Source organism: Juglans regia, chromosome 14, assembly GCF_001411555.2.
Source record: "Juglans regia cultivar Chandler chromosome 14, Walnut 2.0, whole genome shotgun sequence".
Taxonomy (NCBI): Eukaryota; Viridiplantae; Streptophyta; class Magnoliopsida; order Fagales; family Juglandaceae; genus Juglans; species Juglans regia.
The window spans coordinates 6,098,197-6,122,661 of record NC_049914.1 but is presented as its reverse complement, the minus strand read 5'-3'; the positions used below and the strand labels follow the sequence as shown (position 1 = coordinate 6,122,661).

Below are 24,465 nucleotides of genomic sequence, written 5' to 3'. Positions count from 1 at the left end.
TGTCGTAACTGATTACCCAAGTAAAACGCTTTAACTCCCTGCTCTTCTTAAATCTTGATTTTGTTTCAAGTGAGTGACCTGCCTCAATTGCAGTGAGTAGTGCTGCGAATTGATCGTCAAACCCTCCACAAGTAATCCCCACACACTGTTGTATCTCATTAACCTTTTGCAAAACCCAATCCAATGATGATCAAGCTATATTGTTTAATGCGGGAAGAGATAACAAGGGGACAATATCTTCCCCAGACAAAGTTCCCAACTATACACCAGGTCCTAAACATTCATCCTCGCAAGGCACTAATGACAAACCCATATTCAAATCTCGTACCTCCTCAACAACTCCATTGGTTCTCTCCAATGGTAAGGTCATGGTCACCATTGGAGATTTTGGGTTGGCAGCAAGTTCCTTCACCTCTAGCGACCATTTATGTGCAACTTCAATGGACCCTACATCTCCTTCAGACCTCGGCGTTGCACCATTTTCCTTCAACTTCGACGTGGGAGCCATAGTTGTTTCGGGGAGAACACTGACCAAGGGTGTAACATCGACTATTGATCTTTCCTGTGTCACTTGTGGCGAAGGGCATTCCATTACGGGTGTCTCTATGCCGATACCTAACATAGAACCCACTTCAAATAACCCGGTTTTCATTTTGACCCACCACACTCTCCTGGATCTAGTTATAGGGACAAGGCTGAATCCGATTTTCCATTTTCCTTTTTCTGAGTTTAAAGGATTCGGGCCTATCTTAGGCTTGTAAGATTTCTTACAACCCTGTTGCTTGTAGCTGAAAGCAAGTCTATTTTCATAGACAAGAAAGCGATCGCTACCTTCAACTTGACAAGATGGGTTTCCCTCTCTTTTAATGAATTATGCATCACAACAAGCTGGTTCTGAGCTTGTGTGATCTGCATGCCACTTTCACAGTTCCCCTCACTCTGAGTCTTTTTTGTGCTTGGGTCTTTTTTGTTTCAACTCCAAGTTGATGTTCTCTTTATCGGATGTCCTTTTCTGGCTTTTCTTCCTTGACCCATCAGCATTAAAAGAGAAAAACATGTCCGCAGCTCTGCGTAATTCAATAGCAAACTTCTCCCAACCTAGACCTTCATACCCTTCAGGAATGACTACAACACTCCGCCGGCCTCCTCCACCATATTCGGTGACAATTAGATACCTATCATGCACGTTGGAGCATCGTTGAGCCATGAATGCTCTGTTTCCTTCGCGCAAATGTTTTGTGAATTCCGAATTTCACCTCGCCTGTAATACTGCTTCCACCGTAGCCACCAGCCATCCTATACCACTACAACCCATAGCTACAAACCTCCAAACCCTTCTGCTCCTCTCCACAAGTTTTAATGAGGACCTCCATGCTTCTGGTAAAAACTCAAAAGCCTTTGATTCCACCCAAAAACGCACCAACTAACCCATATTAAGTTCAAATCTTCGAATTCAGATGTAGGGGCTTCCCAAGCTTCATTCCTATTGAAATTTTATGCAAAGATACGAGCACAAACTATGGTGCAGATCTGAGGCAAATCTAAAGAAAGATATGCAACAGGAACACAGTTGAAGAACTATAGAGCCAAGCTGCGGATAGGGCTCACAAGACAGACAGATCTTGACGTCGGAGTACTCCTAGCAGACTCGCCAGAAGCCAGTGACTCTTTCTTTGTCGACAGCATGGCCAACGGAGCCATCAGTAGTAAGTGCCACTATACACAGGCTCGCTCTGAAAAACTACAAAGAGAGAGCCTTGCAAAAGTCCAAGTTGCTGAAGGGAGGACCAACACTAGACAACCCTCAGCGAAGTCGTCGGGGCCCGTCGGCTTTGTCTGTGACTGTGATGAGGTGTCACTCGCCAGCTAGGGTGGGTGAAGGGTGGCGGCGGGTCTAGGTGCCTTAGGGTTTTCTCTATCGGTAGGGTTTTCTCTCTCCAGTTAATAACACTAACTTCAACCACGATATTTAATCAAGCCACAACTACAGTACTTGAGAAAGCCGTTAAGCACTTCTTCAAGTTTAAACATTTTATACTTTCTTCCTCATCTCGTACTTACCAAAAGCCATAAGTTTATGTATTTACAATATTTTCCAAACCCTACTGCCACGAAGATTGAAAATTCGAAAAGTGGGTTTTTCCTAGACAAGAAACTTAAACATGTCAATAAACCCAAAACAAAAAAAATACAGAAGAATATGATTCCAGGAAGGAAGTCATATTCCTCAAAGATGGATGAGAAGAAAATAAAAGGCTTATGTTACCACTCTGAGGAGAAGTGGAACCCGAGTCATGTGTGCAAGAATTCAAAAGTATATCTCCTGCAAGTGGAGGACAATGGAGTTAGGGAGGTCAAGACAGTGGAGTAGATGAAGCAGTGGTGGGGGAAGAATAGGTAGAAGCAGAGGAGGAGAATTTGCAAATTTCCATCCATGCAATTTATGGCTCACCTAGTGCTAACACTATGAGAGTGAGGGGGTTATTGGGATGCAACCAGTAGTTATCTTGGTGGACTCAAGAAGCACACACAACTTCCTGGATTCTGAAGTGGCACAATTGACAAGGTTAAAGATTTGAGAGGCTACTAGTTTGCAAGTGAAGGTTGCAAATGGAGAGAAGTTGCTGAGTAGAGGGAGACGTGAAAACACTATGGTTAAGATCCAGGGTAATAATTTCCCTGTTTCTTTTCATGTGTTAACTTTGGGTGGATGTGATGTGGAACTCGGGGTCCAGTGGTTGAGGACTCTTGGACCCATTATTTGGGATTTCCTCAAGATGACCATGGAATTGCAAATGATGGGCACAAGAATAATTTTGCAAGGGTTATGTGCTGTGGAAAAGAATGGCTGGTTATTGCAACTAATGCCAGCTGAGGCAGTGGAAAGCAAGTGACATGTCAACAGGAGATTAATGAAGTGTTGAAGGAATATCAGGAGATTTTTTAGGAGCCTAGTGGATTGCCTCCCTCAAGAGAGTGTGATCATCAAATCATTCTCAAAGAGGAAACACAACCAATCGCAGTAAGGCCTTACAGGTATCCTTACTATCAGAAAACTGAGATAGAAAAGATAGTTAAGGATTTATTGCAAACTAGTGTGTCATCAGGCCAGGTCAGAGCCCATTCTCATTACCTGTGCTACTGGTAAGGAAGGCACATGGCAGCTGGAGTATGTGTATAGATTATAGGACTTTGAACCAGGAAACTATCAAGGATAAGTTTCAAATTCCAATGATAGATGAACTACTGGATGAGTTATGGGGGGTTGAAGTTTTCTCTAAGCTTGATTTAAGATCAGGCTATCATCAAATAAGAGTAAGGGCAAAAGACTGTGATACTCCATATGATATGAATAAGGATAGGTGGTGTATGAGATCCCACATTGCTTGGGAAGGAGAAATTCTTGCTCTTTATAAGGTTACAATGAGGCTCTAATTATATCATTGACTAGTCCTTTTGGAGTATAGGCCATGTGGTTTGGGTCTTCTATTGGGGAGTTACAAATGGTATCAGAGACCATCCCAACCAGAAATGTAGGACTTGAGCCATGTCACCTACAATGGATAGGCCCGACGAGGACGTCAGGAATTTAAGGGAGGTAGATTGTGATACCCCATATGATATGAATAAGGATAGATAGTGTATGAGATCCCACATTGCTTGAGAATGAGAAGTTCTTGCTCTTTATAAGGTTCCAATGGGACTGCAATTGCATCATTAACTAGTCCTTTTGGAGTATAGGCCATGTGGTTTGGGTCTTCTATTGGGGCATTACAAAAACATTCCGAAAACAACCTTCAGAACACATGAAGGCCATTACGAGTTCTTAGTGTGGGGCATTTTGGGCTCACTAATATGCTCCATCCACATTCTAAGGGTTAACAAATGAGGTATTCAAACCCTTTTTGAGAAAATTTGTTAGTCTTTTTTTATGATATTTTGATGTAGAGCAAAAACTTCAATGAGCATCTGAAGCACTTGAGAGGAGTGTCGGGCATCTAGAAGCAACATAACCTTGTTGCTAAGAAGTCAAAGTGCAGATTTGGGGTCACTGAGATAGACTATATGGGCCACTTAATCTCAAAGGAAGGGGGGGTAATAGATCTAGCAAAGATATCAACAATGTAAGAGAGGCCAACCTCAATGTCCTTAAAATCCTTGAGAGGGTTTTTAGGTCTCGCTAGTTACTACGAAAAATTCATCAGAGGTTATGGGTCTATTGTAGCTCCCTTGATTGCATTATTGAAGAAAAGTTCCTTTGATTGGACTGAGGAGGCCATTGCAACTTTTATAGAGCTTAAAAGGGCTATTACACAGCCACCTGTTCTCAAGCTTCCTGATTTTTCAAGAAGTTTTGCAATTGAGTATGACGCAAATGGGGTGGGGCCAGGAGCAGTCTTGATGCAAGATGGGCAGCCATTTGCTTATTACAACAAGGCACTCAAAGGCAAGGTCTTATCACTATCAACTTATAAAAAAGAGTTGTTAGCATTGGTAACAACATTGGCATTTGACTCATCAAATGAACCTCATCTTCAAAATTTGATGAATTTGTGTTTAAAATCACTGCATTGGATTCGGCATACACTAAAATCTTCAACTTTGAGCTACAGTACAATTAAGTTCATCTCCAAATTTGAAGACTAACTATTCACACTCTATAAGCATTATTTTATTTACTTAAATTATTGCTTCCCAATTTTGATCCATAATATATTTAAGTTGAGAAACAATAATTTAAGTATCAAATTAAATTATTATTTAACATATAGTTAGTGTAATTGTAAAATATGAAAAAAATAAATTAAAATATCATTATTAAAATAATAATATCATATTATTATTTTGATTAATAATAATATTATATTATTATTTTGACTAATCCAATGTAAGGCTATGGCTAGAGAGGTTTTGGATTTATGGAAAACATGTACTTTTCATTAAATTTTAGAGATAAATTTGATGAAACCAATATCAATGCTCTAAGTGCAATTCAGAAGTGGAAACCATACCCACTTGGTCAGTCATTCAAAGTAAAAACTGACCAACAAGAATTGAAATTTTTACTTGAACAAAAGGTGGAGACTGAGGCCCAACAGAAGTGGATTACTAAACTCATGGATTATGGCTTCTCTATTGAATACAAAAAAGGAAAAGAAAATAAGGTAGCTAATGCATTATCAAGGAAACATGAAGAAGTTGGGGCCTTGGCAGTGATTTCATTCCCCACACCAACACGGATTGAGGAGTTGAAGCATAGCTATTCCATGTCTCCAAGAATTCAAGAGATTTACTAGAGGCTACAACAAGGAAAAAATATGAACAAGCATTATGCCATTCAGAAAGGACTTTTGCTCAGGAAAGGGAAAGATGGTGATAGTGCCAAGGTCTGACTTTCCGGCTAAGGTCCTACAATATATCCAACATAGCCCATAGGCTAGTCATATGGGGTATCATAAAACTTTGAAGAGGGCAAAGATGGACTTCTATTGGGAAGGAATGAGAGTGGATATCGAGAAATTGGTGAAGGAGTGTTATGTGTGTCTAGTTAACAAGTATGAAGCAATACACCCTGCCGAACTGTTGCAGCCACTGCCTATACCAGTCACTCCATGGACAGACATTTCCATGGTCTTTATGGAATGGTTGCCTCTATCGCATGGGTTTAGTTTTGTCTTTTCAGTCATTGATAGACTCACTAAGCATGCCCATTTTTTTCCTTTAGCCAATCCTTATACAACCATTAAGGTGGCTTAGATTTAGGGGTGCTACCGGTACCATACGTTACAGGGTAGCCACTCCCCGCCCCCGCATGCTGGGTTGCAGGGCCCTGCTGCCCACCCCTACTTAGATTTTCTTCTCAGGAGCGTTTAAGTTGAACAGAATGCCCAAGTTTGTGGTTTCAAATAGGGATGCAACCTTTACTAGCTCTTTTTGGGAAAAACTTTTTCAACTTCAAGGTACAACTTTAGCTTTCAGTTCTGCCTATCACCCACAAACAGATGGGCAAAAAAAAAGTCTAAATAAGTGTTTAGAAGCTTACTTGAGATGCTACACTAGTACTAAGCCTAAGAATTGGAGCTCATGGCTTCCTTTGGTAGAGTGGGATATAATACCACAACCCATTACTCCTCTCGATTGACTCCATTTGAGGCACTTTATGGTTATTCCCCTCCCAAACTTTGTCTTATGTTCCAGGAACTACAAAGAATGTTGTTGTTGATCATCAATTAAAGTCAAGGGAACCGGTGATGGCCCTACTGGAGGAAAGTTTGAGTAAGGCTCATTCTTTACTGACCAGAAGAGAACTGAGAGAAGCTTTGAAGTGGGAGATTGGGTATTCTTAAGGCTGCAACCTTATACATAGAAATCAATATCTTTGAGACATGATCTTAAGTTGGCTCCACGATATTATGGACCTTTTAAGATAGTGGCCAAGGTGGGTGCAGTAGCATACGAGTTGGACTTACCAACTTCATCTCGAATCCATCCTATTCTACATGTGTCTTGTCTCAAAAAGAAGTTGGTCAGCAGATTACACCATTACTAACATTGCTACCAGTGGTTCGGGAAGGCATTATCCAACCTGAACCTGAAGCAATTTTGGATAGGAGAATGAAGAAGTTTGGTAACCAAGCAATGATTGAAGTGCGTGTCAAGTGGGTTGGGGCACTACTAGAGGACAGTTCATGGGAATCTTTGTGGGAATTGAGGAACCACACCATGTGGGCAAGGTTCTTTGAGAAGGGAGGTAGGCTTTGAGTGAGGACATGAATTGGAGAAGGAAGAAGTCAGCAACTGCAGCCATGTGATCAAGGCTCTTTCAAGTAGGGGTGAATGTTGTTATGTATGCGGAAAGAGTAATAGTAAGATTTTTTTTTTTATTGGCACCGTCCGGCAACAGCGTCCCGACTAATCTTGGGGGTGCACAAGCCCTCAGCAAGGAGTTTACCGCAAGTGCACATTGGGTAATTCAAAGGGAAAATCTCCCAAGCCCAAGGCCTTTGCCACTTGAGCCAATGATAGAATTTTGAAATGGAACACAGCATTTAGAGGACTTTAATGAAACGATACGTTTTGCTGGTGTAGTGAGTTGTATGTTGGAGATTGTACAAGACGATGCGTTTAGTTAATGTTGTCTGTATAGTTTGAACGTTGGACAATACAGTGTGTTTTGTTCATTAAGTGTAAACAGAGTGTAGACAGAACTGGAGTATAAATAGAAAGATCGAAGGAAGGAGAAGGCATCTGAGATCATTGTGAAAGTTATAAAGATTTGCCTAGAATAAACATTATAAATATTTGCCTAAAAGGGAGGATGGATTTGCCTAGAATAAATCCGTCATTTCTTGTTCTTTATCTTTCTTTCTTTATATTCTTTCATTACTTTCTCTGTCTCAAGAACACAGGTAACACAGAGATTAATCCATTATAAAAATATTCAAAAGGATTGTCCTCTAACGCTAATATCTCCAGTTTTCGATTAGAATTGAAAAATTCAACTCCCCATTTTTAAAAATTTCTTTTGGGATATTGAAATTGTTGTATTGAACAACAACTAAACCATAAAGAAAAAGAACTCAAACTTGAAGGAAACATACAACGAAGGAACTTGCTTCGTCGCTAGCAAGAGAAGAATCGAGACGAGAGCCGCCGACATAACCACCGAATCCAACGGTGGCCGTAGAACCAGCCGGCAAAAGCGACGCGGCGAGACTGAAACGAAAATAAATAAATAAATGAATAAATTGGATCGAAGTTTAACGCAAACTAGCTGGAAAATAAAACAACTACAAGCATGATTCAAAAGGAAAAATTACCTGCTGCTTGAAGCTCGACCCTTGCCCTTACCTCCTTCTCCTTTCTGTCTCCCCATTCCTTATTCCTCTAAAAAAAGACGTCGTACGGGTGAACGAGTTGCGGAGAGAGGCCGAGACGGAGAAGGAAGAAGGAGACGGAGAGACTTCGAGTCGAGAAAACACTTGTGTGCTTAAAACCCGTTGTTTCAACGGAGAGAGGAGAACATGGGGTAGAGGAGTATGAGCTTATGTTTAGAATTTTTTCATTTTACAAAAACAAGATGTTAATGCCCTCTTTATGCAGCGGCGACTTCTAACGTCGTTAAAGATAGATAACTCGACTCGACCTAGTAGCCTCCTTGTCCTGGTTATCATATCGAATATCGGATGTCACCGACGATGCATCGTTAATTCGTTGTCAAGTTGTTATGATACGGCGAATGTTTCAGTTGTTCAAGCGAAACTTGCCAAGAAATTTTGAGAATTTTCTTTCCAAATCATGGTCTTAGTGAATGAAATAAGACGATAATTTTATAAATAGTAATAAGATAGTTTATAAATAATAATGTGATAGTTTGAGTTGAGCATTTTTAAATTTTAAAAAAAAAGAGAAAAAATTGAATAAAAAATATTATAAAGTTAAAATATTATTATTATATTATTTTTGTTTATAGATTTAAAAAAATTGAGTTGTTTTTTATTTTTTATTTAAAATTTTGATAAAATTGTAATAATTAGTTTGAAAATATTTGTATTTAAATTATGTTTAGAAATGAGACGAGATGAGATCTATTTCCAAACAAGTCCTAAGCCCGTTTGAATATAATAAATGTTTCATTCTATCTTATCATTATAATTTTTTTAAATTCTTACACAAAATATTATAAATAAATTTAACTTTTTCAAATCTCAAAATGATGATAATATTTTAATAATATTTTATTTAACTTTTAACTTTCATCTCTACTCATTATCCAAACGGTACCTTATACTTTGTTTGTTATTGCATATGAGAAGAGATAGGTTGAGATAAAAGTTGAAAGTTGAATAAAATATTGTTATAATATATTTTTGAATATTATTTTTGTTTTGAGATTTTAAAAAAATTGAATTATTTATTTTATTTTGTATAAAAATTTAAAAAAATTATAATGATGAAATGAGATGAGATGAGATGAGAATAATTGTGGCAACATATTAACATTATTTTTTAATTTTCTCTTTCTAACCATAATTAAATAGAAATGGCGAGTCAACAACATTTTTCTTTTCCATTTGCTTATCTTTTTAATAACTTTTGGATTTGTAGCGAGCAAAAGAAATCCCATAAAACGACTTCATTTTTTTTTCTTCGGTTTTCATTTAGACGAAAGTTGTCCCTTTCCCGCTTCAAACCCAGCCGGCCGTCCAAGCCATGAGCTTCGTTGTCCCTGTTCCATTCAGCTTCATCATGCTCAAAACTCCAAAAGTTAGAAACAACGAGAATCAAAACAACACATACCCAGAAACCTATAAACTCTACAAGCCTTCTCTGGCTCGCCCAAAACTAAAAGGAAATTTCTTATAAAACATTGACATACATCTTTGAAGACAAAAACAAAGACAAAAGACGAATTTCCACACAAGAATAATCTCAAAGACCAAACAATATTATTTTGTCCGAAAATTTTAAAAAGAGAATGGCTAGAAAAGAAAAAAGGCCTACTTGGATTATTATTTGAGCGGTGCAACTCTGCATCCTGAGTAGTACCGCTCATTTTTATTGCTAGTTGAAAATATTGTTTTTATTTTTTTTTAATTTTCTTATTCATATTTTTTATCATTTTAAAATATTTTTAAAAAATATAAAAATATATCAATACACTAATAATTATTTTTTTAACTATTAAATAAAAAAATTAAAATATATAAAACATCAAAATGAGGAATAAATAGAATAAACAAAGTAATATTTTTCTTATTATTTTGTGTCCAAAAAATTTACAAATTGTCATGTCAGTTAAGTGATGGGGGTCTGACAATAGTATCCAAACGGGCCGAAGAAAACGAGAAAAGGCTTGGTTGGGCCTAGGGCTCCTCCTCCTCAGCTTGTTGGACGGATCATATCTTTATGGAATAGATCGATGTAGGATTTCCTTTCAAAAATAATTAAGATTTTTTAAAATTTCTAAAGATTGTTTGTAGGGGTGTAATTGGTCCAGTTCGATCTAATTTTGGACAAAATTTAGGACCGAACTGGTATGTACCAGTTTTATATTTTTCAAAATCGATTACGTCCCGATTACCCTCCTAAACCGGTATTTCTGATTTTACCGATTTCCGGTCCGATCAGGTCTGGTTTTCTGATTTTTTTTAAATGTAAAAAATATATAATAAATTGTTACTTCTTATGATAAAATGTTATTAATAATTGAATATATATATTATGTTTAAAGCATATGATCGATTAAATTTTCATCTTTAAGATTAAACTTTTATTTTATAAATTATAACAACATTATCTTATATATAAATATATTAATAACATATGATCAAACAAATTACAAATGTTCATATTTAAGATTAAAATTTTATATTATAATTTATAAATTATAATATGAAATTATTTCATACATGATATATAATTATATATTATATATATAAATATTTTGTATAATATATAAAATTAATTTTTATATTTTTTTCTAACCGATCCGTTCCCGGAAACTACGGAACCAAAACCGGACCGGATCCTGCCGGTTTTCATAAAATAGGAACCGGTTCCTGACCGGACTGGTTCAAAACCTAATCAACCAGTCCGGTTTGGTCTAGTCCGGACCGATTTTTCAGTTTAAATTTACACTCCTAATTGTCTGTGTGGAATCTTTTGTTAAATTACTGAGATTCATTAAAATTGAATTTGGATTAGTAAAGCCTTTTAGAGATGCTCTTATTGGATTTGAAAAAGTGGTGGGATTCATTGAAAAATATTTGGAAAAAAATTGTCGTGAGAGATTTGTTTTCAAATTTTGTGAAAGTTGTTCTAATCTTTGTCTGTTATAAAAACCGAGATAAGATTTTTCATAATTGGGATTTGGTATAAAAATGTTTGGATTGAGGGTTTTGAAACCATTTGTTCCCAAACACTACCTAAATGTTTACGAGTATTAAAAAAAAAAAAAAAGAGATAGATACATGTAATTTATTGTACAATATTTTATCTCTTTAGAAAATCAAACTTGAGTTAAAAGTTATTTAAGCTCTGTTTGGATACATAAATGATTTCATCTCATTTTATCATTACAACTTTCTCAAATTCTTATACAAAATATAATAAATAATTTAATTTTTTCAAATCTTAAAATAATAATAATAATAAAAAATAATATTCATCTTACTATTCAAATGAGACCTTATAATATGAGACGCAACTATGTTCCCTTCAAATTCTAAATTGGGAGAATTAATTTATTTGTTTTTCCATTATTTTATTTTTCTGTAGTAAATTTGGAAGTTTGTGCAGAGGTGAGAAAAAAAAAGAGGAGAAAATAAATACTTTCTATTCCATTATAAAAATGTTTCAATAGATAGATGATACAGTAGATACCCTTACACCATTTCATCCACTTTTGCTTGAGAGAAGAAGTAAATGAAGTTACTAAACGCACCCAATCTCAATAATTGCCTAATGTTCAATGTTCATGGACAGGGATATTATGAAAGCATGAGTTAAGACTTACGTATTTATGAAAAATTTACTGTACATATACTGCTAAAAAGGAACCCATTAAAATTACTTAATTATTTATTTATCACAGTTAATCTCATCTGTTTATTTGCTTAACATTTTTCTTGAATGAAAAACCGAGCAATATATATATATATATAAGAAAAAGTAGATTCTTTAAACAGTAATCCTACATCGTCATGAGCACTACCCAACAGTTCCCGTAAGTTGTAACCAGGCATCTAAAAAGCAAGCCTACCAACAAACGAATCTCCATTTTCACACAACCATGAGCCTTTCAAGCGAATATATAGAAGTAGAGGAAGAGTGACATAGAGTTACATTCTCACTACCAAAGACTAATACATGAGCTCACGGCTGAAGACATATATATGAACCTTGTTCGATGCTCAAAGTACAAAAATCACATAAAAAGGATCTGTGAGAGGAAAACGCATGAATATTGTACATGCTCAATCCATTTCCTTTTCCTATTTTCTTCTTCGTTCAAAAAAGATTACGATCAGCGCCGCAACCACAGCATGGTCAACAGATCCAGGAAATATGGTTAGCCGAAATTTACGCCTACTAACATACAGCTGACAAAGCTTGTACATTAGACTAGTCTGCATCCAAGCATAACAGAAGACCAAAACATCATCATACACTAAAACTGAAGTTCAATTGATCTATGGAGAGATGGATGCAGAACATGATAAGCATGCACGAGAAGTTAGATGGATCTAAGGACATAAGCGGGATTCAGATTCCGCAGCACAAATGACATAAATTGTATAACTTTCCTGGCAAGAGTACTGCGGTTGAGTACTTGGGAGGTTCAACAAGATACATAGAAAAGACCACAAGTAAATCAGAACAACAAAGAAAATGTGTAGCTTGTCCAAAACCTAACCAATGGTTCCTTGAGCAGAGGTATTGAAGTTTTAGGAGTTTTAAACAAGGTATTGCTTTTGACTTGACCAGTCATCTTGTGCACGCAGTTGTTACAAATATCCATATGATTTCTAGTCTTTACAAAAATAAGATACCCAATATCTACTTAAAAACTTCATTGAACAGACACTGTTGCTGCACTTCGCAGAACAAAAATAAACATGGAAACAAAAATGGAAAAATAAAAATAAATTTGGAAGAACATGAACGTACAATATTGTATTAATTAAGGGATATGGCAAATCTCAGTCAATTGCTCGGTCTTGTGAGTATATTAGCTGATGTGGAAGGGTTTAGCCCATAAGCAATTACACATAGATGCTGTAATGCAATGCTAGTAAGGTTTAGGCCGGTTTGGATAATTGTTTATCTATCGGGGGACTTATATTATACCTGAGCCACAATGTCATTGCCTTTATAAATGGTGCAGGATTTCATTGAAGGCTGGCCTTTCACCTTCAATTCAGAGGCCGGGTTAACAAGAGACACCAGCAACTCGGTTTTTTCAGTTCTAACTGTGAAAATGGAGTCCTTCTGATCGTCCCCCTTGTAGCCTTTCCACGACCCATTCTACAACCGCATCCATAATACGATAATGTCTACCAAATAAACCTTTTTTTAAAAAAAAAAAAAATTCCTTCTCAAGAAATACTCTGTGGAAACGAGAGAGGGAAAAAGAGACTCACATCGCTACCGTGCAAGGAAATTACAGGTTTTCCCGTGGCGTCAACGATTTCTAGCTTATTAGCCGAGGATTTGGAAGACTGACGGTTGACCTTAAAAACGATGCGACCGGAGGTGTCAGCGAACCCGAGATCGCCACGCGTAAGGCCCTTATGTATCTTGGACACGAAGAGGTCGACCGGGATCGGCAAATTCGTCGGGTATTCCGCAGCGGAATAAGCCATGGGTAGGCGGTAAGATGATTTCTAACCTTATTGGGTCTTCCAGCAGGAATTGGGATTCAATAATTACCCGAATCTGTTATTAGGAAGTTGGCGATTTAAAAACGAAGAATAAAGAGAGTCAGAGAGAGTGGAATAAATAATTATCAAAAACGAATTGAGTTTACTTTCTTCCTTGAAGAATCAGATGCGGCAACCGAATTTATTTAGAAATGTCGGGGTGTGAACAACGAAAAGTAGAAAGGTGTGTAGGCTGAGAATAGTCGTGCCAAATTCAGTCCAACCAAAACAAAGTTCATTTATATTTTAAGCAATATTGTTTAATGGGTTTTGTTATGCATAAGTTATTATTTATCTGCACACTCTACATTTGACAACTTTTTTTTTATTTTTATATAGGGTGTGAAGTATGTAGTAAATAGTGATTGATGAAAATAATTATTCATAACATCGGTTCTTGTGCACAGTGATATTTGTTTAATTTACTTCAATATCAAGAGAAGGTTCTTATTCACAGCTTGAAACATTAATGTGCTAGTGACAGATTTTCAATAAATGCTATAGATAAATCTTATAAAAGTAAATTTAAAAATTGATATAATTTCTTACGATACGTTAGATATATTTTTTAATAAAACTAACGTTACAATTTATCTTATCACATAAAATTACATCAATTTATGAGTTTGTTTTCATGAGATCTCCTTGTAGCTAAAGAATTTGTCTTCCCTCTCTTACCTCTCACCAATGATCTCCACAAGAGCATTTTCCATTACTGAAATGATGAAATCGGCTTGAATCTCTGGCAACAATCTCCCTCCCTTCAATCTTTGAAATCAATGCGGTAACTAAATGGCAATCTGCACATACTCTAAGATTCTTAACTATCATGATACGGGTTCCCGGGGGCGAGCAAATGAGCCCAAGCGTGATGGCCAATTTCTCGCTGTGACCAAGAACTATCTCTTCCTTTGTGTGCTCATCCACATTTTGCATAACGATGCTTGTGTTTGGTACATACCCATTATTCTTCAGCTTCTGAACAAGATTTTGCAAGTACTTGTATATCTCTTTGCTACGGGGATGAGACCTATCCCCCGACTCAAAAGTGTGAACTTTTCGATCTATCTCAATCCATGTACATGCCTTCTCTTTTCTTATTCCCTTCTTTAACATCGATCTCCTTACATTTGCCACACCTTCGAAGTCCCCAACAAGTCCATAAAAGTTGGACAGCAACATATAGGTCCCTGCTTGTTCGGGTTCCAATTCAAGTAATCTCTGTCCAACGGTCTTTGCTAGCTCTACATTCATGTGGGAGCAACATGAACTGAAAAATGCTGTTAGAAGCTTTGCCTCCGGCTTTATTGGCATCCTTTCTATGAAATTATAAGCCTCCATGAGATGGCCAGCTCGTGCAAGTAAATCAACCAAGCAAGTATAGTGCTCCATCATGGGTGTGATCGAGTATTTGTGTATCATCGTGTTAAAACTCCTCCACCCTTCTTGAACTAATCCTGCATGACTGCATGCATATAAGACTCCCAAGAAAGTGATCTTGTTTGGTACAACACCCTCCGTTTCCATGGCATCAAATGCCTCGAGAGCTTCCAATCCCAGGCCATGTTTTCCGTGACCTACAATCAAAGAAGTCCATGAAACTACATTCTTGGCAGGCATGTTCTTGAAAAATTGGCACGCATCATCCATGCATCCACATTTAGCATACATGTCAATAATAGCATTTCCAACAGGTATGTGTAGGTCAAACCCATATCTAATCACCAGCCCATGGACTTGTTTACCGTTAACCAAACCTGCAAGATCAGCACAAACTGAAAGAACACTTGACATTGTCATAACGTCAACTTCAACTCCCTCCACTCTCATTTTCCCAAACAAAAGCAACGCCTTCCTTTCTTCCGAGTTCTGTGCAAGCCCAGAAATCAGAGAATTCCATGACCCCGTGTCGCGTTCACACATATTATTAAACAAATTGATCGCCTCCACTATCAACTGACACCGGCATAACCCAAAAATCATGTTATTGTTCACAACAACATCTCTTGAAGGCATTTCATCGTACACGCGGCGAGCGTCTTTGATGTCTGTACATTTAAAGTACATATCAAGAAGGGAAGTCATTAGAATCATATCTCTGTCGAACCCATGTTTGAACACCATACAATGAGCTTGCTTTCCTTCTTCTATGGCACCAACCTTCCCACAGACTCTTGCAACCGCTGACAGAACCAACTCCGTGATCTTGGACCCAGTTTTCTGAAGCTGATGGAACAAAAGTATAGCTTGATGGCTTTGCCCATGCGTTACATAAGAAGGGATCCTTTTAGAATATGATAAATTTTTCCAAAGCATATTCTAGTTATAGGACGTTTTAGGGATAAAAACAGCAACAAAAGCTCGAGTGGCACCACGGGAATCTTATACGCCGCCCCGAAGAATTACTGTGTACTTTCTTTTTCCTTTTTCAGCAAAACCCCAACTCAGGAATATATATAATGATGATAATAGATTTAGGGCAGGTTTGAGATAAAGGTAAAATATAAAATTTTTATCTTATTTCATTTTATTATTACATATTTTTTAAATTTTTATATAAAATATAATAAATAATTTAATTTTTTTAAATTTCAATACACTTTTTTTAAATTTTAAAAGAATAATAATATTAAAATATAATATTTTAAATTTCAAAATAAAACATAAAATTTTCATCTCACCTCCCAAACCTACCCTTACTATCTCCGATCATCCGTCAATTACTCTTTTTAAGTTTTTTTTTTATTTTCAGTCGCATCTCTCATCCGCTTGAGTATTTTAATTTTATTTATTTATGATTATTAATGAAATTGTATATATTTTTTTATTTTTTTAATAATTAAGGATATTAAAAAAAATCCAAAAGAGAATAATAAAAAAAATTAAAAGTTCCAAATTCATTATGGGAGCACACTGGACATGAGAAGTAGAGGAGTGCAGAGTTGAGCGTAAAAGAAAGAAACTAAAAAAAATAATGTAAGTAATCAACGGGTAATAGAGGTTGTAAGTCTATTATTATTATTTTTTTTTTTCACATTCTAGAAATTGTTAGATGCGCACAGACAGAGAAGTGTTGTACGCTGTATTCTCTTCTTATATAAGCTTTTATCCCTTGTATGCTATCTAACTCTAAGTCAACTTTTTTTTAAAGTAAAACAATTAAGTAATTAATTAATGATATGTTTTACAGTTATAAAAAATTTTATAAAAGTAAATTTATAAACCGACTTAATTTTATATGATACGTTAAATTTAATTTTTAATAAAAGTAATTTTAAAATTGAATATATTACATCAAACTACGTCGATATATAAATTTACTTTTGTAAAATTATTTTTTAAATAAAATATTTCTCTTAATAAATATCACATCAATGTAGTGGAATGAAAATAAAATATAAATATCAGTTTTGCCACTATGAATCCTTTCACCGCACACCTATCAGTTTGGAATTTTTTTTTTTTGTAACCTAAACTGTGCATTTTTTTAAAAAATAATAGGGTCAAATTATTTGAATTTGTCCCCTCCCCCTCTCCCCCCGCTTGACCGAGTCATTTTCCCTCTTCGCTAATCTCCCAAATCTCCCCAAACGAAGATGGTTGTGGCCTCCTTTGCCGGAAAAATAGCGATGACCGCATCAAAATAAAAGAAACAAAAGAAAAAGCGAGAGATCACCAACACATTAACATTACATTCGAGACCTTTGTTCCCTTTTCCAACAGTCTTTCATATTTGTCTGAACACATTTTCCTTACTTTCTCCCTTACTTTCTCTCTCTCTTTGCCCTTCACTTAGACTTCCATTCAAACAAATGAAAAACTGAAACAATTGCCACTTATTGAAGAGATTAGAGGCTTAGTCCTCCAAGTGATGAGGGTCTGAACCAATGAAAGAAAAGAAATGGAGAGTACAAAGGAAGAGCTAGAGAGGAGCAAATTCCTCAAGGGTTTGATACAGAAGAAGGAAGCGATTGAGCAGCAAGAGGAGCATGACCGCTTGAATGTGCGCGTTAGAGTTTGTGACATGCCGCTTCCTTTGCAAAAATGTGCATGCCTTTCGTTGCGCACGTGACCAACTCAACTCCATGCCCGGAAAGCTTGACAATAAACACCTCACCCCCACGCTCAAGAAGGTAAAATATACTACTTTACTTGGCTCAAGTGGAAGGGGAAGAGTTTCTTTGAGAGAGAGAGAGCGAAACATGAATTTCGTTTGAGACAGATCTAAGAACCATGACATGGCACCCAGACCGAGTTTGCCACATCACTGTGTGCGGCATGCTGCCCCCAAACCAGCTTCAATTTAGATTTTTCCTATATTGTATACTATACTCATATTTTAATACTACATATATTATATTTATAGGAAAAATCTAAACAGAAGCCGGTTTGGGGACAACACACCGCACACTATGCATGGCAAGTTCGATCTAGGTGCCACGTCACAATTCTCATATCTGTTTCAAACAAAAATCATGTTCCGCTCTATTCTCTCTCTCAATTTCACTTCACTCTTTCTCAGTTTCTCACAGAAACTCTTCCTCATCCACTTGAGCCAATTAAGGCAGCATATTTACCTTTTTGAGTGCAAGGGCAAGGCTTTTACTGTCAAGCTTGTCGAGCATGGAGTTGAGTTCGTCACGTGCATAGTGAAAGGCACACTTTTGCAAAGAAAGCGGCATGTCACAAACTCTTAACCCTCCATTTCTTTCCTTTCACTGGTTAAGACCCTCATCACTCGAAGGACTAAGCCTCTAATCTCTTAAATCAGCGGCTATTGTTTCAATTTTCATTTGTTCGAAAGGAAGTTTGAGTGAAGGGCAAAGAGAGAGAGAGAGAAAGTAAGTAAAGAAAACGTGCAGAGGAAGAAGATGGGAGATTACACAAGCATCTCGAATGTAATGTTAATGTGTTGGCCTCTTGCTTTTTCTTTTCTTTTGATGTAGTTGTAGTTATTTTTCTAGTGGAGGGCACCACATATGCCGTTGCCAGGGGAGATTTGGGGGAGTAGCGAAGAGGGCAAATGAATCGGTCAAACACGTACGGCGGGGGGGGGGGGGGGGGTGAATTTGAAAGATAATTTGACCCTGTTATTTCTTTAAAAAAATGCACAATTTAGGTTACAAAAGACAAAAAAAAAAATCGAAGCTGGCAGGGGGGCAGTGTAGAAACTCTAAGTAGCACAACTCTATGATATAACCGTTAATCTAAATTAAAAGCTGATTAAAAATAAAGGGAATTCAAAAATAAAATAAAATAGATAAAATCAGAGCTTGGAAGTGGCCTAACTTACCCAAGTTATGGACGTCGCCATGAAAAGAATGCATGTCATACAAGAGAAATGGCTGATTAATTATGGAATTCTATGTACTTTCACATCTATGATTTATTTTAACGTGAAAAAGCTCATTTGTAACTAATATAAAGATAAATATATACAAGGTTTTTCACCCGTTACATTCAAGCTGTTCAACACAAATCTACAGGGAAATCAAAATACAATACTTTAAGGAGCATAAAGGAAAGAGTATGGAAGAATATTAATAATTGGAGAAACTCTTTTTTGTCAACTACAGGGAAATAAGTTTTAATAAAAGTAGTCATTTAAGCAGTACCCACTTACACAATGAGTGTGTTTCAACTTCCAAAGAAGCTGTGCAAAGAGCTTAATGTTATGTTTGCCAAGTTCTGGTGGGGTAATCAATAAAAAAGGAATGGTGTTCATTGGTGTTGTTGGGAGAAGATGGGGAAACATAAAGGGAAATGGGGTCTGGGCTACAGGGACATAGAGAGTTTTAATATGGTTCTTTTGGCTAAGTAGGGGTGGAGGTTATTGCAGAACAATACTAGTATGGCTGCTAAGATTCTTAAAGAAAAGTACTTCAAAGACAAGCCTCTGTTGGAAGCAAAATTGGGCCATAAGCCATCTTATATGTGGAGAAGTGTGTGGAATGCAGTGAGTCTTTTAAGGGAGGGACTGAGATGGAAGGTAGGTAATGGTGACAGTATTAAAATATAGGGTCAAAGATGGCTAGCAACACCTTCAACTTTCTCTGTACAATCTCCAGTCTCAGTTCTAAATAATGAAGCAAGAGTGTGTGAATTCATGCAATGCATAGGGGAGTAGAATGAGTCATTGATTAGAAGAATTTTTAGTAAAGAGAAAGCTGATCATATATGGAGCATGCCATTGAGTAGCATGAATATGGAAGATAAAATGATTTGGGATCCATCAAAAAAAGGATTATTTTCTGTAAAAAGTGCATACCACTTGGAGTTTGAAAGAAAGAAGGCTAGCGGAGGTGAAAACTCAAGGCACCAAGAGAGGTATCAAAATTGGGAAAGCATTTGGAAAATGAATGTTCCAAAGAAAGTTAAATTATTTCTTTGGAAAGCTGTTAATGAGTTTCTAGCTACTAGGAGAAATCTTTTTTTTAAGAAAGTAACATACAACCCTTATTGCCCCATTTGTAGAAGAGATGGGGAAACAATTATGCATGTGATTTGGTAATGTCCTGTAGCTTGTGATGTGTGGTTAGAGTCATTGAGTATATTGTAGAAGATGAAGATAGAAGAATCTGATCTACTAGCTCTGTGGGAAGAATTAGTGAAAAAACTTAGGGTAGGTTTGGGGGGTGAGATGAGAATTTTGTGTTTTGTTTTGAAGTTTAAAATATTAAGTTTTAATATTATTATTGTTTTGGGATTTGAAAAATGTGTATTGGGATTTAAAAAAGTTGAATTGTTTATTATATTTTGTATGAGAATTTGAAAAATGTGTAATGATGAGATGAGATGAGATGAGAATTTTGTGTTTTGTTTGAAGTCCCAAACCTGCCCTTAATGGTTCAGAACTAGAAGAGGTAGCTGTTGTGATGAGGGGCTTATGGTTGAGAAGAAATGAGTGTATCTTTGAAGACAAGTTCAAATCTACAAGTCAAGTAATAAGATTTGCTAAGCATGATCTGACAAAATACCAATTGTTTTAGCAGACAGCAAAGGTAAGTAGTAGCAAGAATGAGGGGAGTCGTAGCAGAAATCTGAGGTGGGAGAAACCAAGTCCAGGTTTTGTAAGTTAATTGGGATGCAGTAGTTGACAAAAAGGAAAGGAATGTGGGTATAAGGGTTGTAATCATAAATGAAGAATAGGAAATGTTAGTAGCTGTGAAGGGACAAAAGCATAATATTGATCAACCTGCTGTTGCTGAAAGTCATGCTTTGTGAAACGCAATGGATGTATGCAAAGAACTCAGATTTGATAAGATGCTTTTCGAGGAAGATGCTCAAGTGGTAGTTAATGTTGCTCACAATAAATATGAAGATTTATCATACTATGAAAGTCTAATAAGGTATGAACCAGTTATTGAAGTATAGAACATATTGGAAAGTACAGTTTACTCATAGAACTTATAATGAGGCAGCTCATATTCTAACAAATGAAAGTTTGTTTTTACAGTCTGAATTGGTTTGGATAGAAGATACACCTGATTGCATTAGAAGAATTGTAGAGAGGGAGAGATGTTGTAATGACTAATACAAAATGATCAATGAATACAGTTTTTATTTCCAAAAAAAAAACACACATCTGATCTTACACTTTAGTACAGTACCATAGCTTATTTATTCCCAAAAGAACACAGATCTCAATACTTGGATGAAAATTTTCAGGAAAAAAAATCACCTCAAAGGAAAATATATATGGCTTAGCATATATAATTAAGGATAAGCTATTAATATTTTATTTCTTTTTGCTGATTTGCTCCATCATCTAATCCAAGCTTGAGAGCATCCATCTCTTTTTCAAACTTGGCCATTGCAGGTCTGGGAAGGGAAACAAGAATCCGAACCCCACCTTTCATCGAAGGATCCACCTTGCTGGGTGGCAAGAACATGCACAAATCTACATACCCAAAGATGTTCCATGGCACTGGCAATATGTTCACCGGGTCCTTCCATCCGAAATCTACTTCTTCCAACAAACCCAGTTGCCTCCAATCTGTCAAAACCATGGTTGCACCACTAGCTGGGATTTCCATATTTTGCTGTCTCATTCTTTCCAAAATGCCTAACGATTTCATGATGTAATCGCTTTTTGAAGCAACTTTTTTGCTTTCTTTTATGAGTTTTGCCACCTTAGAGAGTGGTATTTCATCAAGTTCCCCTCCAGTTAACACTACATTCGCAGACGCGAAAGCATTCCCATAATACCCATCTGGCAAAGGTGGATGCAATAGCTTCCTTATTCCCATGGTGAGACAGAAATGTGTTTTCCCATCGGAGTTCAAATCCAGAGCTCTAAACCTTGATCTCCAAACATAGGCCCCAAGAACCTCAATAGTTGTGAAACTTTGATTCAAACTTTCTGTCCCACATTCCTCTTGCAAACTCATCTTGAGTCTTTTTATGCTTTCAATGCTTACGTGAAAGCATGCATGCAAGAGGTCTGTAGTGGGCAAATATGGTGAAGTTGCCAAAGTTTCCTTATCAACAAAGGGTCGGAGAGGCTCCTCTGAAGGTGTTCCCACCAGTCTCTCCCTCTCCCACACAGGTTTGACCGAGGGATCGCTCTTCCCACTTGAAAACTCAACCAAAGCTCGGAAGAACTGGCCTGCACCGAACCCATCACAAACGGAGTGAGACAAGCCCATCCCAATTGTGAAACCCCCACATGAGAATTTGGTCACTTGAAGGACTAGAGGGTGATAACCTGAGTCACCCTCAGACGGGAAATCAAAGACAAACTGTTTGAGTACTTCAACGTCAATCCCTTCAAGATAATGAAGAGAAGAGAGCCTACAGTTGGCAGTTGCCACTAAGAATGGCACTCCATCTGCACTGCAATTGATTTGAAGTCTTCCATCACTGTGCTTCTTTAGCATGCCAGCCAGAGGATAGTAATAAACCAAAGCCTTGGATAAGGCTTCTTTGATCACAAGAGCTGGATCAACTGCTCTTATGAATACATGATTATCATTATTAATAGAGGGATTATCAGCATTTGAGCGGTACGCATAAATAGTTTGGCAAAGGATCTCAAGGCTGGGATTGTTGTCAATGCTAGAGAGAGAAAGACCACCCGAAGGTGTGGGCTTGGAGGGTTTTACAAGCACGACATCTTGCTTTTCAAGTATGAAGGAGGGTGTATAATGGTGGCCGTTTGCCATGGACAAGATCTGTGGCTTAAGACCGGATAAAATAGAGTAATGTAGCCAGAGTCTTGAATGAGAACAAAATGAGACGCGCTTCTCAGTTATATAGAGTAATGTAGCCAGAGTCTTGAATGAGAACAAAATGAGACGCGCTTCTCAGTTATATATGGGCAGGTTTGGGTGGTGAAATGAGAATTTTGTATTTTATTTTAGTGTTTAAAATATTATATTTTAGTATTATTATTGTATTGAGATTTAAAAAAGTTAAATTGTGATTTGAAAAAATTGAATTTTTTATTATATTTTATATGGTGATTTGAAAAAGATGTAATGATGAAATGAGATAAGATAAAAATTTTGTGTCTCATCTCACCTTCCAAACCTACCCAATATAGCTAACTAGCTATTAGAGGCTCTGGCACAAGGTTCCTACTAAGTAGTACTCCATATATATGAAGATGTAATCATTACAAGGTCCTACGCACTAAGAAAAGTAGATAAAAAACTAATCTCTTTTTACGGTGACACTAGAAGGTAACTACTCATGAAATTACCTTCATATATTTGACATTAAAAAAAGTTAAAAGATGAAATAAAGATCTCCTCCCCTTATTTGACAAGATTAGATGTCATAATTAGAAAAGAGATAAACATCATGTCATGATATGCATGGAGTACAATCTTATTTGTATACAATTTTTTAGTAGTGTCTAATATCTTTTGTATGAGTTGTATCATCTAAATTCAACAGGAAAGTAGAGAACCACTTAGCAGTAGAAGAGGATAAGTATTAAGCCATTCCGACCAACCGCACTAAGTCGAGCTAGCCTTTATCTAATATTTAATTCTCTCTCGTGGTTGGCCTCGATAAAGCAGGGCCATTTCACGATAGCGAGTGTGCGCTAGCTGGCGTTGCTTCCAAAGTTTGGAGACAGTTTTCCTTGTGAACATGATCATTTGCAAAAATTTGCAGTATAAGGTACTGGTGGAGTCAAATCTTTGATAATTCTACGGAGACCCCACGTCTTCTAGGTCCCTTCTCCTGTTTCACATGGATAAGGTTTTATCGAGAGAATCTCTCCTAAAAACTCTCAACCACTGGATGCAATAGACCGTTTGAGTTCATACTCGGAATTCTAATGATGTCACAAGCACTTCAAAAGCACACAAAACAGCTGTGCAACTGCAAGGTTTCACTTATCGGAATTCTAATGATTTAGGGTATGTTTGGGTGTTGAAAAATGTTGAGAAGTGTTGAGAATGTTTGTGAATAGTTATGAGTAGAGATTGTAGTGAGTTTGTGGGTTCCATTGAAAGTATTTTGAGTTGTTTGGATATATGAAGTATGTTGAGTTGTTGACTTTTGAGTAGGTAGTTGAAAAATATGTGAGTCCCATAAATATTATAGTGATTTTATTTTTAATAATAAATATTATAATGATTTTATTATCGTAATTTTTTAATATTAATAAATATTGTAGTAATTTTATTTTACTTTTATATATAATAATGATAAATATTATAATGATTTTATTTTTAATTTATATATAATAATGATAAATATTATAATGATTTTATTTTTAATTTATATATAATAGTGATAAATATTATAATTATTTTATTTATATATATATAATATTGATAAATATTATAATAATGTTATTTTTTATTTATATATTATAGTGATTTTATTTTTTATTTATATATTATAATGATTTTATTCTATTATTTATATTTAATAGTGATAAATATTATAGTAATTTTATTTTTTATTTATATATTATAGTGATTTTATTTTTTATTTATATATTATAGCGATTTTATTTTTTATTTATATATAATAGTGATAAATATTTTTTATTTATATATTATAGTGATTTTATTTTTTATTT

General features: G+C 36.1%; 4 protein-coding genes across 5 annotated transcripts in view; all 4 read right to left on the bottom strand.

Moving 5' to 3' along the window:
* LOC108996921 (E3 ubiquitin-protein ligase listerin) overlaps positions 1-8,049 on the bottom strand; it is a 32,791-nt gene extending 24,742 nt beyond the window's left edge. For both annotated transcript variants that reach the window (XM_018972964.2, XM_018972963.2), the window contains exons 1-2: positions 7,821-8,049; positions 7,602-7,716 (exon numbers count right to left, since the gene is read on the bottom strand). In XM_018972964.2, the coding sequence (XP_018828509.1) occupies positions 7,602-7,716; positions 7,821-7,876 (171 nt within the window). In that variant the 5' untranslated portion in view covers positions 7,877-8,049. The remainder of the gene's footprint in view (positions 1-7,601; positions 7,717-7,820) is intronic.
* A 3,728-nt stretch (positions 8,050-11,777) lies between these two features.
* On the bottom strand, positions 11,778-13,622 carry LOC108996858 (protein LURP-one-related 7-like). Its single transcript, XM_018972897.2, has 3 exons — positions 13,146-13,622; positions 12,853-13,029; positions 11,778-12,131 (listed from the first exon to the last, which is right to left on the bottom strand). The coding sequence occupies exons 1-3, from the start codon at positions 13,365-13,367 to the stop codon at positions 11,997-11,999; spliced, it is 534 nt and encodes a 177-aa protein (XP_018828442.1). The 5' UTR covers positions 13,368-13,622; the 3' UTR covers positions 11,778-11,996.
* LOC108996867 (pentatricopeptide repeat-containing protein ELI1, chloroplastic-like) lies at positions 13,358-15,818 on the bottom strand. The gene is made up of 2 exons (XM_018972909.2): positions 14,103-15,818; positions 13,358-13,440 (listed from the first exon to the last, which is right to left on the bottom strand). The coding sequence occupies exon 1, from the start codon at positions 15,738-15,740 to the stop codon at positions 14,106-14,108; it is 1,635 nt and encodes a 544-aa protein (XP_018828454.1). The 5' UTR covers positions 15,741-15,818; the 3' UTR covers positions 13,358-13,440; positions 14,103-14,105.
* Positions 15,819-20,894: 5,076 nt separating this feature from the next.
* Positions 20,895-22,734, bottom strand: LOC108996868 (spermidine coumaroyl-CoA acyltransferase-like). Its single transcript, XM_018972910.2, has 2 exons — positions 22,689-22,734; positions 20,895-22,629 (listed from the first exon to the last, which is right to left on the bottom strand). Exon 2 carries the CDS (start codon positions 22,586-22,588, stop codon positions 21,155-21,157), a length of 1,434 nt encoding a protein of 477 aa, XP_018828455.1. The 5' UTR covers positions 22,589-22,629; positions 22,689-22,734; the 3' UTR covers positions 20,895-21,154.
* Positions 22,735-24,465: the final 1,731 nt, after the last annotated feature.

Excerpts from the sequence above, each read along its gene's own strand:
- LOC108996867 (XM_018972909.2), bottom strand. The coding sequence starts at position 15,740 with ATGCTTTGGAAAAATTTATCATATTCTAAAAGGATCCCTTCTTATGTA.
- LOC108996858 (XM_018972897.2), bottom strand. The coding sequence starts at position 13,367 with ATGGCTTATTCCGCTGCGGAATACCCGACGAATTTGCCGATCCCGGTC. Across the intron at positions 13,030-13,145 it reads TTTCCTTGCACGGTAGCGAT|AATGGGTCGTGGAAAGGCTA; the intron begins GTGAGTCTCTTT and ends ATGCGGTTGTAG. Across the intron at positions 12,132-12,852 it reads GCAATGACATTGTGGCTCAG|ACTAGTCTAATGTACAAGCT; the intron begins GTATAATATAAG and ends GCTTGGATGCAG.
- LOC108996868 (XM_018972910.2), bottom strand. The coding sequence starts at position 22,588 with ATGGCAAACGGCCACCATTATACACCCTCCTTCATACTTGAAAAGCAA.